This window comes from Panthera uncia, chromosome A2, assembly GCF_023721935.1.
Source record: "Panthera uncia isolate 11264 chromosome A2, Puncia_PCG_1.0, whole genome shotgun sequence".
Classification (NCBI taxonomy): Eukaryota; Metazoa; Chordata; class Mammalia; order Carnivora; family Felidae; genus Panthera; species Panthera uncia.
The window spans coordinates 52726907-52741513 of record NC_064816.1 but is presented as its reverse complement, the minus strand read 5'-3'; the positions used below and the strand labels follow the sequence as shown (position 1 = coordinate 52741513).

The following is a 14607-nucleotide window of genomic DNA, read 5'->3' as shown; positions in this document are numbered from 1 at the left end:
TAGCAGCAAAGGCAGTGACATGCCCATTACTGTGTCTACTCAGATGTAGAGTGTATCACCTCTGAACATGTGAAGGACTTCTACTAGCCATACCTTGGTTATAGCTGGTGATTGAAGATCCTTTCAATCACATGACTCTCTCATTTCTTTTTATTTCATTCTAATTTTTTTTAATGTTTTTATATTTGAGAGACAGAGTGCGAGTGGGGGAGGGGCAGAGAGAGAGGGAGACACAGAATTTGAAGCGGGTTCTGAGTCATCAGCACAGAGCCCGACGCAGGGCTCGAACCCACGAATCTTAAGCTCATGACGCTTAACCGGCCGACATCCACCAAGGCGCCCTCGTGACTATCTGACTTTGTAACAGGGAAAGTAGTTTAGGAAGGAGGTAAGTTTTGATAGACATGAAAAGGAAGTCAAACACTTAACTCCTAGATCTCAAAGTTGTAAGGGCCTTCCAAAGGCCAGCTTGTTACCTTTTAACTAAGGTAGGAGTCCCTTTTGTGGCAGCTGAGAGAAGTATGTGTCAACCAGTCTGTCTGTGGTCTTTCAGTTCCTCATTGGGTAGGAAAGGTTTTTGTTGTTTTTTTTTTTTAAAGAATTCTTCTTACAAAGTTTTCTATCTCATGTTTTACTTTTCCAGGGGAGTCTCGGTATGTATGCCACAGGAATCTGCCTGTGTAACAGTGAAAGGTACTTCCTTTCATTCTTTGAAATCTTTCTTCTTTATCCTTAAAGATCTTTTTTTTTTTTTTTAATTTTTTTTTCAACATTTTTTATTTATTTTTAGGACAGAGAGAGACAGAGCATGAACGGGGGAGGGGCAGAGAGAGAGGGAGACACAGAATCGGAAACAGGCTCCAGGCTCCGAGCCATCAGCCCAGAGCCTGACGCGGGGCTCGAACTCACGGACCGCGAGATCGTGACCTGGCTGAAGTCGGACGCTCAACCGACTGCGCCACCCAGGCGCCCCTATCCTTAAAGATCTTTTGACACGTTAGTTGGAAATGATGATATGCCAGGATTCATGCCCAGCCATCAGCTAAGGATTTGTTCTTGTATCCTGTTCCCAGTCTGCTCTTCTTTCTGGTCTTGAACTTGCTGTGTGCCCTCAGCCTGTAACATACTTTGCCACATTTATGTATGGCTTCCTCTCTTGCTTCATCAGGTGTTTGCTCAACATCACTCCATCAGAGAGATCTTTCCTTCTAACATGGCTCCCCTGCCTCCTTTCCCTTGACATGATTTGTCCACTTACTCTGCTTTTTAGTTTTCTTCAAGGCACCTACCAAGACTGATGCTCCACAATATCAGTGTTCATAGTCTGTTTCCCTTCTAGAAGGTTAACCCCATGAGATAGGAGCTCTGTAGTATTCATGTACCTATCCCTAGTACTGAGAATAGTGCTTGCCACATAGTGAACACCTAGTAAACATATATTAGGTAATTGGATCTTTTCTTACCTATGTCATTTGCTTTTGAACCAACCAACCTTATCTAATTTTTCATATTGGATAGTTGGTAAAGGTGTTGTGCTAGATTCTGTAGAAGTTTGCTGTCTGAACCTTGGAATGGTGTGTCACAAGGCAACATCTATCAAGATGTGGATACCAGACCTGGCAATAAATACAGTATAGGGAACTGAGTTCTAGTCAGAGATGTAGTACATCTCCGCTTGTCCAAGGCCCAACCACAACAGCCCCAAGAATCCTGTTTGCTGTGAGGCCCTCCTGCTGTCCCCAAGGAGAAGGTGAGCAGTGCTCCAAGCTGGGCACTCGGCCTAGAAGAAGGCAGGACAGGGAGTAGAACAGCTTCAGAAAATTTCGTGAGCAGGAATGAGAAGTCACTCTTGCTGTAGCAACTATTTTTATCGTAACTGATGCAGTTAAGGCAGGGGCTCTGGGAAGAGGCAGGCTCTGACAGCTGGCCCCCTGAATGGTAGTAGCCTTTGGAGAAATCAGGATCAGGACTTCTCTGGAGTTTATTATGTCCAGGACAAGGATTTTTTTTTTTAATATTTATTTATTTTTGAGAGAGCAAGAGAGAGACAAAATGCGAGCAGGGAAGGGGCAGAGAAAGAGGGAAACACAGAATCTGAAGCAGTCTCCAGGCTCTGAGCTGTCAGCACAGAGCCTGACTTGGGGCTCGAACTCCGGAATCATGAGAGCATGACCTGAACTGAAGTCGGATGCTTAACCGACTGAGCCACCCAGACGCCGCAAGGATTTTTTTTTTCTTTTTTTAGTTAAACCTATCATCTACTATTATTATCTCCATTTCATAAAAGAAAGGGCTTTTCTTTTTCCAGTTTTATTAAGATTATAATGGACACACAGCACTGTGTAAGTTTACGGTATACATCATAATGCTTTGCCTTACATGTATTATGAACTGATGACCCCTGTAAGTTTAGTTAGCATCCATCGTCTCATACAGATACAGAAAAAGAAAGAAAATATGGTTTATTCCTTGTAATGGGAACTCATAGGATCCACCTTCTTAACAACTTTCAAATACATCATATGGCAGAGTTAACTACAGTCACCATGCTGTACATCACATCCCCAGTACTTAGTTATCTTACAACTGGAAGTTTGTATCTTTTGACACTCTTCATCCAGTACCCACCCCACACACACCCTAAAGGGCATTTTAATGAAAAACAGGAAGGATATCATCCCAAAATAAAATTAGCTCTATGATCATTGGTTTCTGAAAAAACTCATGGTTGTGTTTTGTTTTTCTCATTTCACCATGCACTGGTGAAACTGCATCTTGGACCAGCATTGACTCCAGGACGGCATTAGGCAGTCACCGCTTTGAGCACCACCTGCAAGTACACAAGTCGCATGATGCTCCGTGAGAGCAGCCTCCATGTTGTGTCTTGTAGATTGTGACAGACCAGCAGACAGGACAGAAGATCCAGATAGTCACCGCAGTGGACGCCTCCGGATCCCCCAAGCAGCAGTTCATCCTGACCAGCCCAGATGGAGCTGGAACTGGGAAGGTGATCCTGGCTTCCCCGGAGACCTCCAGTGCCAAGCAGCTCATATTCACCACCTCAGACAACCTCGTCCCTGGCAGGATCCAGGTGAGGCCTGTTGATAGGCATTTGTTTCTGCACTTATTTCTGACCCTTCCTCTGTCTTGGAAGCCAAATCCATCTCTAGAAGTTCCTTTGAGGACCTGCAGGCATGGCAGAGTTATGCTTTGCTAAAGTAAAAAACCCGCAAGTGAGGGGCAAAGCCCAGAAGGCAGCCAGCTGCAGTGCTCAGATGGAATGGACGTTGAGCGAGAAAAAGTGGCCCACAGGAGACTGGCATGGGCAAGCTGACACTGAGGCCACTAAAGAATCGTTCTAACTAAAGTAAGACTGCACGGTAGTAGTTCTTGGCCCCTGACATTTTAGGGGCACCATCTAGGGCTGACCACAGTCCGGAGAGGACTGACTTGTTCCTAACGCTCACTTCAGCCTCATCCAGGTCGTCAGGACTGGTTCCAGCTCTTCATTCTGTCCTAACTTGCTCCTGTGAACTGCTGCCTCTGGGTCCCTCAGTCACCATCTCCATCTCTGCCATGGTTCTCCCTTTGCTGGCAGGGTGAGATGGGGAGGGGGCAGATAGAGAAACAAAAAGAGCAAGGGTTTGACGGAAAGCAGAGTTATTGAGAAGCGCTGAATGTCCAAGCCTGACACTTAGAGAAGCAAACTCAAGGCCACTGTCTCATGGTGGCCAAGCGTGGAGCAGATTTAGTGACAGTCAAGATGGGATCTATGTTTTTGTTTGTTTTTAATTTTTTAAAAATTATGGTAAAATATAACCGAAAATTATCATCTTAATGACTTTTAGGTGCCCGGTTCAGTGGCATTAAGTACATTCACATTGTGTAGCCATCCCCACCACCCATCTCCAGAACTCTTTTTAAAATCTTCCCCAATTGAAACTCTGTCCCCATTAAACACTAACTGCCCATTCCTCCTCCCCCAGCCCTGACAACCACTATCCTACTTTCTGTCTTTATGACTTTGGTATTCTGGGGACCTCATGTAAGTGGTATCCTACAGTACTTTTTCTTCTGCAGTGGCTTATTTTATTTCACTGAGTATAATGTCTTCAAGGTTCATCCATGTTGTAGCCTGTGTCAGAATTGCCTTTCTTTTTAAGGCTAAATAATATTCCACTGTATGTATAGACCACTTTTTATATAGTCGTCTGTTGTTGGATGTTTGGGGAGCTTCTACCTTTTGGCCCTTCTGAATAATACTACTAAGAATCCATGTTTTGGGGGGTGGGGGTCGGGGGGACTTTCTGCTGTAGAGAAAAATAAGGAAAGGGAATGATTTTTTTTTCTTCTGATAGAGCTGGGTTCAGGACACAAATTATGTTCAGCTTTCAGAACTGTGCTTTTGAGACACCTCCTAATGCAGTTAGTAAATACTACCTCTTCCTTTCCCACACTACATGCTGATCATCTAAAATCAAAATTCTTCGCTGCTTATTTAGACTACTTCTTGTTCATGGGAAGGTGGCTGTTGATTTTGTTGCATGTTTTTTAAGAAGTCATTCTATATAATTGCTGTATATATTCCCACCATACAGAAGTCATGTTAAGGGTTACGGTTGGTACATTATTTAATAACAGGTATTTTTCACTTTCTCATATTGATGTCAGTTACAGTATTCTTCCAGATGAGTAACACTGTCACCTAGAAAGTCATGTACAAGTGAAGAAGAAATAACAGTGTTCAGAGGTCACCAGCTGCCTCAAGAAGAGACCTACTTATTTAATTAATAAAGCTTGATTATTTCACTGCCCAGTACACCTCTCTGCATACTTCTAAGCTGTTTCATGGGAATGGAGAAGCAGCCAGAAAGACCTGCAGTATCTTCATGTTGAGGCATCTGCATGTGATTTCCCACATGGGGCTCCCCATCCTGGGTGGTTTTGCTGGCCAGATAGGAGAATAGACCAGTGAAAATCAATGTCTGACCTTGGACAAACCACACACCCCCCCACCCCCTGCCACCACCACCACAGCTGAAGGGGCATAGTCTAGGTGAGCAACAGAGCCATTCTGGATATCCGGCTAAGTTGTCAAGTGGGATTTTCCCAGTTCTGCCCAAGGTTCTCCTGCTTAGAAACCCAAGATTAGGAATTTCTAGTTAAACATTACTTTGCTTTAACGATCTGATTTTTAATCAGCACTTTGCTTGTTTCCCAATTCTTCTTAGATCGTCACGGACTCTGCTTGTGTGGAACGTTTGCTGGGGAAGGCTGACGTCCAGCGGCCCCAGGTGGTAGAGTACTGTGTAGTCTGTGGCGACAAAGCCTCTGGTAAGTAATCCTAGATTATAGGTGCACTTCATGGTCCAAAGTCATGAACCAAATGGGGGTGGGGGTGGGGAATTACCAGAGAGAGAACATTTTCTGTAGGTTTGTAGGTTTCAAAACATGAACTCCAGTTTTCTTAGTGGGGTAGTAATATAAATAAGCAAACCAACTTGTCAGATTATTAGAATCAAAAGAAAAAGTCAAGGTACTGTTTCTGTGAGTTGTAAATCTTAATTATATATTTATATACTACTAAGAAAGCAGTCGTTTCTTTAATCTAGGTAATATCAGCACAGTGCTTTGCTATTTCACAAGATGTGTTACTTGTCTATTTCTTCTTCATCATCTTCATCATCTTCTGTCATCCCCTCACTATAACCCAGTGTGGTTACTGCTGTAATGGAGGAGGGAGCATGCAATTCTGGCTGGAGCCCCAGGGTCAGGCAAGGTCCCCCAGCGGCAGTCACATTCTGTGAGACTTGGAGGTTGAGTGTGTATGCATTGGGTAAAAGAGAAGCATTCCAGCTGGTGGGGATGTAATTCCCCACCATTGGGAATTTACATCCCCACCAATGGATGTAATTTACTCCATTCCAGGGAGTAAACTCCTGAGCCAGGGCCCAGCGAGTTTACTGTCCATATCCATGGTGTCTTTGGGGAAGAACTCGGGCTTCTGTGGTTAGGATGTGAGTGCAAGGAGACTAGAGAAGATGTCTGGCCCCAAAGTTCAAAATTCAGCCTGCTAACACCAGTGAGCTGTAGAAGGTGAGGTGAGCAGGAAGGATGGAGAAGTATTTTTTTTTTTTTTCAACGTTTTTTTTTTATTTATTTTTGGGACAGAGAGAGACAGAGCATGAACGGGGGAGGGGCAGAGAGAGAGGGAGACACAGAATCGGAAACAGGCTCCAGGCTCGAGCCATCAGCCCAGAGCCTGACGCGGGGCTCGAACTCACGGACCGCGAGATCGTGACCTGGCTGAAGCCGGACGCTTAACCGACTGCGCCACCCAGGCGCCCCTAGGATGGAGAAGTATTTAGTGAATGTGCTGACAAAACGATCAAAGGATGGACAAGTATTTAATAAGATACTCTTTCAGCTGTGTTAGGGCCATAGGCCTGAGTTTTATGATTGGCTCCACTTTAGTCTATGGTAACAGAATTCCTAGGAACTTTGGGCACTTTGTGATCCTGTTTAAGACTAAAAAAGGATGGACCAAACATCTTAGGAAGACAGCCCAGGCAAGCATCCACAGAGGTCAGAAGCTGCAGTTCCACTCCTAGCTCATGGCATCATTTGCTCTGCCAGGGTGCCTTGCCTCTGTTTCCACCCCTTGTCTTGAACAGGGCAAAGCCCAGCCCATCCCCCCCTTTCTCTGAAGCCAGTGCTGCTTCTGTCTTCATCATCTTTGTATAGACCACTATATCCTGTCTCCTTGCTCAGCAGGAAGAGGCATTCTGCAAACTTTTGAACAAATGAATGAAGCATGAACATAATGAAGAGGCCCACAGAATCTGCTTGGCTTCCCCATTTGTCAGTCTCTTTCTGGGCTTAAAGGAATGGCCTAGTTACAGGCTTCCAGTGCCACAGTCTCCAGATACTAGAGGTCACTCTAAAGTCTAGAGAGGCTAAGGAAATACACTGCAAAGAAGGAAAAGTGATGTCTATACAGGAATTTTAGCACTGTTCTTTTTTTGTTATTGTTTATTTGAGAGAGACAGAGAGAGTGGGTGAGGGGCGGAGAGAGAGAATCCCAAGTAGGCTCTGTCCTGCTAGCACAGAGTCTGATGCAGGGCTTGAACCCACAAAACTGTGAGATCATGACCTGAGCAGAAACCAAGAGTCAGATGCTTAACCAACTGAGCCACCCAGGTGCCCCTAGCACTATTCTTAAAGCCACAAAATTGAGACCCTCCAAATACACACTTGGAATGGCTCTGCATGTGAGAGCTTAGGACTGTGGGACACTCACTCAGTAGCTGCCATCAGTGATGATCCTTTCCAGCAATGTAGCTATGATACTGGGTTACAGAAGACCAAACCAGGGGAGTTTCATGGTCAGTCCCAGCTAGGAACAAATGAGGTGTGATGTGTGTGGAAAAACGTGGAGAATTTGGAAGGGTAACTGAGATGGGGGGCTCTTTTTAATGTCATCAAAAAGTTCGTCATTAGAAATTAGAAACCCCAAAGTAAACAAGATTAGAAAAAAAGAACCATGTGTAATAAATGCATTTCTAGAACTGTGTTTCCAAAAGGGTCTGAATACCTAACCCAAGTGAGCCACATGACATGCACCCTTCCCTCACCTTGGGCCTACGCAGTCAAGGCCCCTGTGCTTCCCCAGGACCCAGGACAAGACTCACATAGAGGGAGTAAATGGAGGAGGAGTAGGACCCTATGTGCTAGAAAAGTCATGCATGTGTTTGCTGTGTGCCACTGTCAGCAGGATAGGCGCACTGGGTAGTGTCACAAGCCCAGGTCTGCAGAGCCAGGACCAGGTGCACCCAAGTGGACACTGTGGTTCAGCCGTTATCCATGGGCTCCTCCTGCATGTTAGGTCCTCTGTGTACTAAAAAGCATTGGGGTCATGCCGTTTACCAGCTGTCACTTAACCTATCTGAGCTCCTGTTTTTCCATCATGACCTCACAGGGCTACTTTAAAGATTATAGGAAAATTATGGGAAGAACCTAAGTGCCATGCTTAATGCTCGGGCCTGTGGCTGTCCTGTGGCTGCCGGTATCTGACACTGTGCCAGTCACCTTGATAGAAGGTGACCTTAGAAACAGGGCCTGTGGCGGATCACCTCTTCTCTTGGTGAATTGCTTCACACACTCTTTCTCCTTTCAGGCCGTCACTATGGGGCTGTCAGTTGTGAAGGTTGCAAAGGTTTCTTCAAAAGGAGCGTAAGGAAAAACCTGACCTACAGCTGCCGGAGCAACCAAGACTGCATCATCAATAAACATCACCGGAACCGCTGTCAGTTTTGCCGGCTGAAAAAATGCTTAGAGATGGGCATGAAAATGGAATGTGAGTAACAATAATAAGAAGCCGCCCGAGTTAGCAAGTTGAGAGAAAGTGAAGTTTCTCTCCCTGGCTTTAAAATACTCTAAGAGAAAAATATCCACCGAGGCTTCACTTTATTTCCCTTCTGGGTCAGCTAGGTGTTCCAGCACTGATGCTGCTGGGATTGGTCATTTCCCGTGGAGTATTTGGAAACCTCCTCCAGATAAATCGGGATGCAGCACAGGGCAGTGGGGTAAACACAGGCTGTGGAGTGTCAAACCCCAGCTCTGTCACTTAGGAGCTGTGGGGCCTGGGGAAGACATGTCACTGCTTTCAGCCTCAGGGTCCTCATCTGTAAAATGGGACCCTCTTACTTACATATTGGATCTGGGGTTCATCCTTTCTTTCTGTTGAAAAGGTTTTTATTTTCTTCATTTCTTTCTGGCCTGTATACTCCTTTTAGGCCAGATTGCTGAAGGGAGAGACTGCTAGTGTTGTAGAAAACTAACACCCCATTAAACAGTTTGCAGAAGCCGTGCAGGCTTGAGTTGGACATTGGAATGCTTCCTTTCTGACACGTGCGTTAGACAAGATTTCTGTTAAGGACCAACTTGAAGATGGGTGTTTCTCTTCCAGAGAGTGCCTTTTGTTACCAGCAGGCAGAGAAAAGCCAGAGTCCTCAGGGTGGGCCCCCCACAAGGCCATACAAGTGCCGTGCTCAACTGTCTTAGCAGGCAGTGCTTACCCTCTTTAGCCCTTTGGATTTAACATCATATCGTTTGGCTTTGAGTTTTTCACCTCTTTGGCTGAAAAGTCCACTGTGAAAATGGAGTTAGATGCGTCTAGCACCAGAACCTATCATCCCTGTAGTAACAAACTTACTAAGGAAAACCCCTAAATTTACTTTGAAAGATGTAGTTCAAAGTGGGGGAGGGACAAAGAGAGAGGGAGACAGAATCCGAAGCAGGCTCCAGGCTCTGAGCTGTGTCAGCACAGAGCCTAATGCGGGGCTTGAACTCAAAAACCATGAGATCATGACCTGAGTCAAAGTCAGACACTCAACCGACTGAGCCACCCAGCTGCCTGGAAAGATGTAGTTTTTAATAACTTGACTCTTTCCTCTAAATGTGAATATTTATGTTGTGATTTAAGCTGTACAGAGTGAACGGAAGCCCTTTGATGTACAACGGGAGAAACCAAGCAATTGTGCTGCTTCAACTGAGAAAATCTATATCCGGAAGGACCTGAGAAGTCCTCTGATAGCCACTCCCACGTTTGTGGCAGATAAAGATGGAGCAAGGTCAGTCCCTGTTTTGGTAAAGGGTCACACTGCTATCAGCCTTTGAGCTGTCCCTTGGAGGGCACTTACTTGGCTCCCTGCATGCTGCCACAGCCTTCAGCCTTGTCTTGCCCCACCCTACCCTTTTTGGAGCTGTTCCAGTCATACCTGTGGATAGGCCTGAGGATGGCTAATTTAAGATGGGGTCAGAATTTCTCCTGCATCAGGGGCTCAGGTTATGTCCTGTAGTTTCATACAGGAAAACAGTTGCTCTTCAATTCAAGATGGAGTTTTTCTGCAGTATAGACAAAAGGCCTAACTCCTCAGGTAGTCTCAAATAGTGCCACAAGTTAACTTCTATGTCTTTTTGCTTTCATGTAATCTGTTGAACTTAATTGAAAAAGAACAGAAAAGAAAAATAAGAAATCCAAACTCTATCCTAGCAAGAACTAGAGTTGAGAATTCCTTGGTGATATTCTGAAGATCAAGTTAACTTTATTTAAAAGAGCAGTCACCGTCTGTGGTCAGCATGGAAGCTTGGGGGAGCAGGGGTGGGAGCGGGGAGACATGTGTCTGTGTGGCATCCTGTTTCAGGCTGTAGGCCCAGCTCTGTGTGCATCTCGTTGCAGAGAGAAGGGGGGTTGTTAGTCACTCAGTGGCTGAGTCCAGTTAGAGCTTTTGTGCTCTTCAGACAGCTTTGCAGATGTGGAAGGGACAGAGCAATGCAGCATGATCATACTGTGCATTAAATGTTGGAAGCTACTCTGGGTTTCTTTATGTCTTAAATAGACAAACAGGTCTTCTTGATCCAGGGATGCTTGTGAACATCCAACAGCCTTTGATACGCGAGGATGGTACGGTTCTCCTGGCCACGGATTCCAAGGTGATGCTCTCTACTTATGCCTTACTCTCCATCTTTCTGTTGCCGTGCAGACTGCTTCTCGGAATTGTGCACCCACCTTCTTGGCCTTCCGAGACAACCTCGAAAGCATGGCCTTCTGCATCTCACCTCACTTCTTATACAGCCATCTGTGATTTATTTTAGGGATGTTGAGGACTTTTTGGAAACTCAGGACTGGCTGGTTATAGTCATTGTAACATGTCAGGATCTAGAGTTCAGTTTGGTGAGAATTCAGTGGCTCTCAAATCAGTTAACCACCCCACCACCTCCACCTCAGTACACACATTGGCAAACTACTGGTATGCTAGGGAAATGGCTGCTTATTCTAAGATGGCCTTTGGCAGAAGCTGCTAGTTCCTTTTTTTTTTTTTTTTTTTTTTTTGGTTGAAGTTGACACACTGTTAAATTATCCACACCCACCCCCTTCCTTTTTATTAGATGACCTGCAGGAGGAAGTTCAGGCAGGATTCTGACAATTGTAAAACTAAGAGCAAATCAGCCATATGGAATTTAACTTGTTGTGAACAGAGGTGTTTGTCATTCCAGGAGAGAGAGAGCTGGCTAACCCCTGTGAAGATAACTTAGGAGAAAGGTTTTATCCAGGCAAGGAAACTGATTACATCAGAAACTATGAGATGAGAAATATAACCCAGTGATGATGAAGTAGCAGCACGCCATGGCTGAAGTCCGGTTTTTCTTCTCTAAAAGGAGCGACTTCGTAACAGTGCTGCCATGGCTACTGCCCTGAGAACCAGAGCCACGCTACCTGCAAGGCTTCCTTCTCATCTATTCACGTGCACATCGCTGTGCCCACTCAGCACGTTAGGAACATCCTTTTTTGAGAAAGAAAAGGCAACAGTGAGAGCTGCTGGCTGGCACCAACAGCAGCTTTCCATCCTCTGGCCCTTATGCCGGGCTTTGAGCTTCCTGTCTTTGGGCACTGGTGATGTATGTGACATGGGAATCACACCCAGTGTGCTGCTGTCGTCACCCAGTAGCCATTCAGGACAGTGATTGATGCATAGTGGGGTAGAGAGAAACCAGAAGCCTGAAAGTAAGGCCCAAATAACCTTAAAACCTGATTACCAAGGGATTTCACAGCAGCTGTTCCATGGTGCCATCCATGCAGAGACTGAGAATAAGAACCAAGAGACTCCAGAGTCTGCTATCTTGGGAGCCCAGCACCGCTCTTGGGAGCCATGTGCCCTCTTTCCTACATCTCTGTTTCCTTCAGTACCCCCGACACAGGGGTGCTGGGAAACTTGAGTTAGTTTTATAAAGCACACAGCATCCAGTGACACTCAGTAAATGAGAAGCTAGTCATGGTCATTGGATGGAAGAGAAAGGACACAAACTGTGGTATTTAAGTAGCAGTTAAGAGAAAGAGCTGCAGAGTCAGACGTGTGCTCCTACCTATTCCTTCCTCTGTGGTGTGGAAGTTTTTCATGAATAACGGAATATATACAAAGCACCTAAAGGGAGCTATTTTCAGAATCTGTTTTTTAAACCTTCCACTTTGAAAGATTAAAATTCAAAATAACGTACCTTGAGCAAGCACAAAGATACTGCAGAGCTCCCCTGTACCCTTTACTCAGTTGCTCCCAGCAGTTTATCTGGCAAGACTGCAAGATGATATCAGAACCAGGACGCAGCACTGGTACAGTGTGTGGGGAGTGATCTTTTCCTTTTTTCATTTAAGCTTTCTTTCTCTTCACATCTTTCTGTCATGACAACCTGCATCATTTAACAGCTGCACAACCTTCTGTTATATGGTTGTTCGGTGATTTATTAGTCAGTTCTCTGCTTATGATCTTTTCTGCTGTTCTGGTGTTTCACTTTTCTAACCAGATACAACAAACATTTGTTTATACATCTTTTTTTTTTTTTTTTTTTTTTTAGCATTTATTTATTATTGAGAGACAGACAGAACATGAGCATGGGAGGGGCAGAGAGAGGGGGAGACACAGAATCCGAAGCAGGCTCCAGGCTCTGAGTTGTCAGCACAGAGCCCGACGCGGGGCTTGAACTCGCAAACCGCGAGATCATGACCTGAGTGGAAGTCGGATGCTTTACCGACTGAGGCACCCAGGCACCCGTGTTTATACTACATACCTTGATTTATTTGTTCAAATATGTCTGGTTTTCTTTTTTTGCTTATTTGAGATAAAATTCACATACCTGAAGATTTATCCTTTTAGTGTTACAGTGCAGTGGTTCTAGTACTTTCACAAGGTTGTACAGCCATCACCACTACCCAATTCCAGAATATTTTCATCACCCCAAAAGAAACCCTGCACCCATTAAGCAGTCACTTCCTCCTCCCCTACCAACTGCTACTCTACTTTCTGACTATACTCTACTTTTCTGATATAAATGGAAACATACAATATTTTGCCTTCTGACACTGGCTTCTTTCTCTTGGCGTAGCGTTTTCAAGGTTCATCCATGTTGTGGCGTGTGTCAGCAAGCACTTCGTTCCTTTTTATTGCCAATTAATAAGCCCTTGAATGACTAAACCACATTTTACATATCCATTACATTCAGCTGACGAACATTTGAGTTGTTTCTACTTTTTGTCTATTATGAATAGACAAATATGCTATGAACATTTGGGTAATTTTGTGTGTGTGGACGTATGTTTTAATTTCTCATGTATATAACTAGGGAGTGGAATTGCTGGTCATATGGTAACTCTGTATTTAAACTTTGTGAGGAAGTGCCAGACTTTTCTACAGTGGCTGCACCATTTTACATTCCCACCAGCAATGTATGAGGGTCCAGTTTCTCCACATCCTCCCCAGCACCTGTTATTACCTGTCTTTTTTATTATAAACATCCTGTTGGGTGTGAGGTGGTATCTCATTGTGGTTTTGATTTGCATTTCCAGTGATGTTGAACATCTTTTCATGTGCTTATTGGCCATGTGTGTCCTCTTCTAAGAAATATCTAAATCCTTGGCTCATTTTTTTTTTTTTTTAACTGACTGCTTTATCTTTTTATTTTTGACTTGAAAGAGTTCTTTAGATATTCTGGTTACTAAACCATTGTAAGATGTGTGTTTTGCAAATATTTCCTCCCATTCTCTGGGTTGTCTTTTGTGTGTGGAAGGGCAGGGTTTCTTTTTACTTTCCTAATAACTTTTTTCTTTTTTTAAGCTTTTATTTTTAAGTAATCTCTACACCCACCGTTGGGCTTGAACTCACAACTCCAAGGTCAGGAGCCAGTGCTTCACCAACTGAGCCAGCTAGGCACCCCATTTACTTTCTTAATATCTTTTGAAGCACAGAAGTTTAAATTTTGGCAGTGTCTAATTTGTCTGTTTTCTGTTACCTTATTATATGTATATTTGTGTAACCACCATCGCAGTCAAGACACCGAACTCTCCCCTCACCAAAAAGTTCTCCCTCCTGCTGCCATATTGAGCTCACACCCCATAGATGCTGTTTTTAAACTACCATTATACCTTCATTGGCCTGACAGTCTTTTATGTGTGTGTTTGTGTTCATCTTTAATGTTCTTGTTTTTTGTTTAATAGGCAGAAACAAGCCAGGGAGCTCTGGGCACACTGGCAAATGTAGTAACCTCCCTTGCCAACTTGAGTGAGTCCCTTAACAATGGTGATGCTTCGGAAATGCAGCCGGAGGACCAGTCCGCAAGTGAGATTACTCGGTATGATCCCATGAGGGTGGAGGCTCTGCCCAGTGTGCACACTTAGCTGCTCTTTTGTGAGGGCTGGCGGCAGCATTTTGACACCCACCCTGTATTTAATCAAGGATGGTAAAGTCACAGTGTCCCTGCACATCTGTCTTCCTTCACATTTTAACTATGGGAACCAGGATTCGTTTATATTACATGATATAAAACAATCAAAGTTGCTTTTCATTCCAAACAATGAAAAAGGAAATGGAGTGACTGAGTGGAAGTAGGGAAAACCCTTCAATAGACAGGTGTTCCTTGCATTAGTTATTTTGACTAAATATTAATAGTTCATCCCCTTTCCCACTTCTGTTTTAGCCTATTTTTCCAAACAGTCTAAAGCTTAAGTCCATCAGGGGGTTAGCTACTAGCATTAGCTGGCCCTGAACATCCATAACC

General features: G+C 44.4%; 1 protein-coding gene across 4 annotated transcripts in view; it reads left to right on the top strand.

The window, feature by feature from the left end:
• NR2C2 (nuclear receptor subfamily 2 group C member 2) overlaps positions 1–14607 on the top strand; it is a 101018-nt gene that overhangs the window by 69188 nt on the left and 17223 nt on the right. For all 4 annotated transcript variants that reach the window (XR_007459924.1, XM_049641045.1, XM_049641043.1 and 1 more), the window contains 6 exons: positions 2891–3091; positions 5232–5334; positions 8177–8356; positions 9485–9632; positions 10401–10494; positions 14048–14181. Coding sequence is in view for 3 of the 4 variants with exons in the window: in XM_049641045.1 (XP_049497002.1) it covers positions 2891–3091; positions 5232–5334; positions 8177–8356; positions 9485–9632; positions 10401–10494; positions 14048–14181 (860 nt within the window). In the remaining variant the exon portion in view is untranslated. The remainder of the gene's footprint in view (positions 1–2890; positions 3092–5231; positions 5335–8176; positions 8357–9484; positions 9633–10400; positions 10495–14047; positions 14182–14607) is intronic.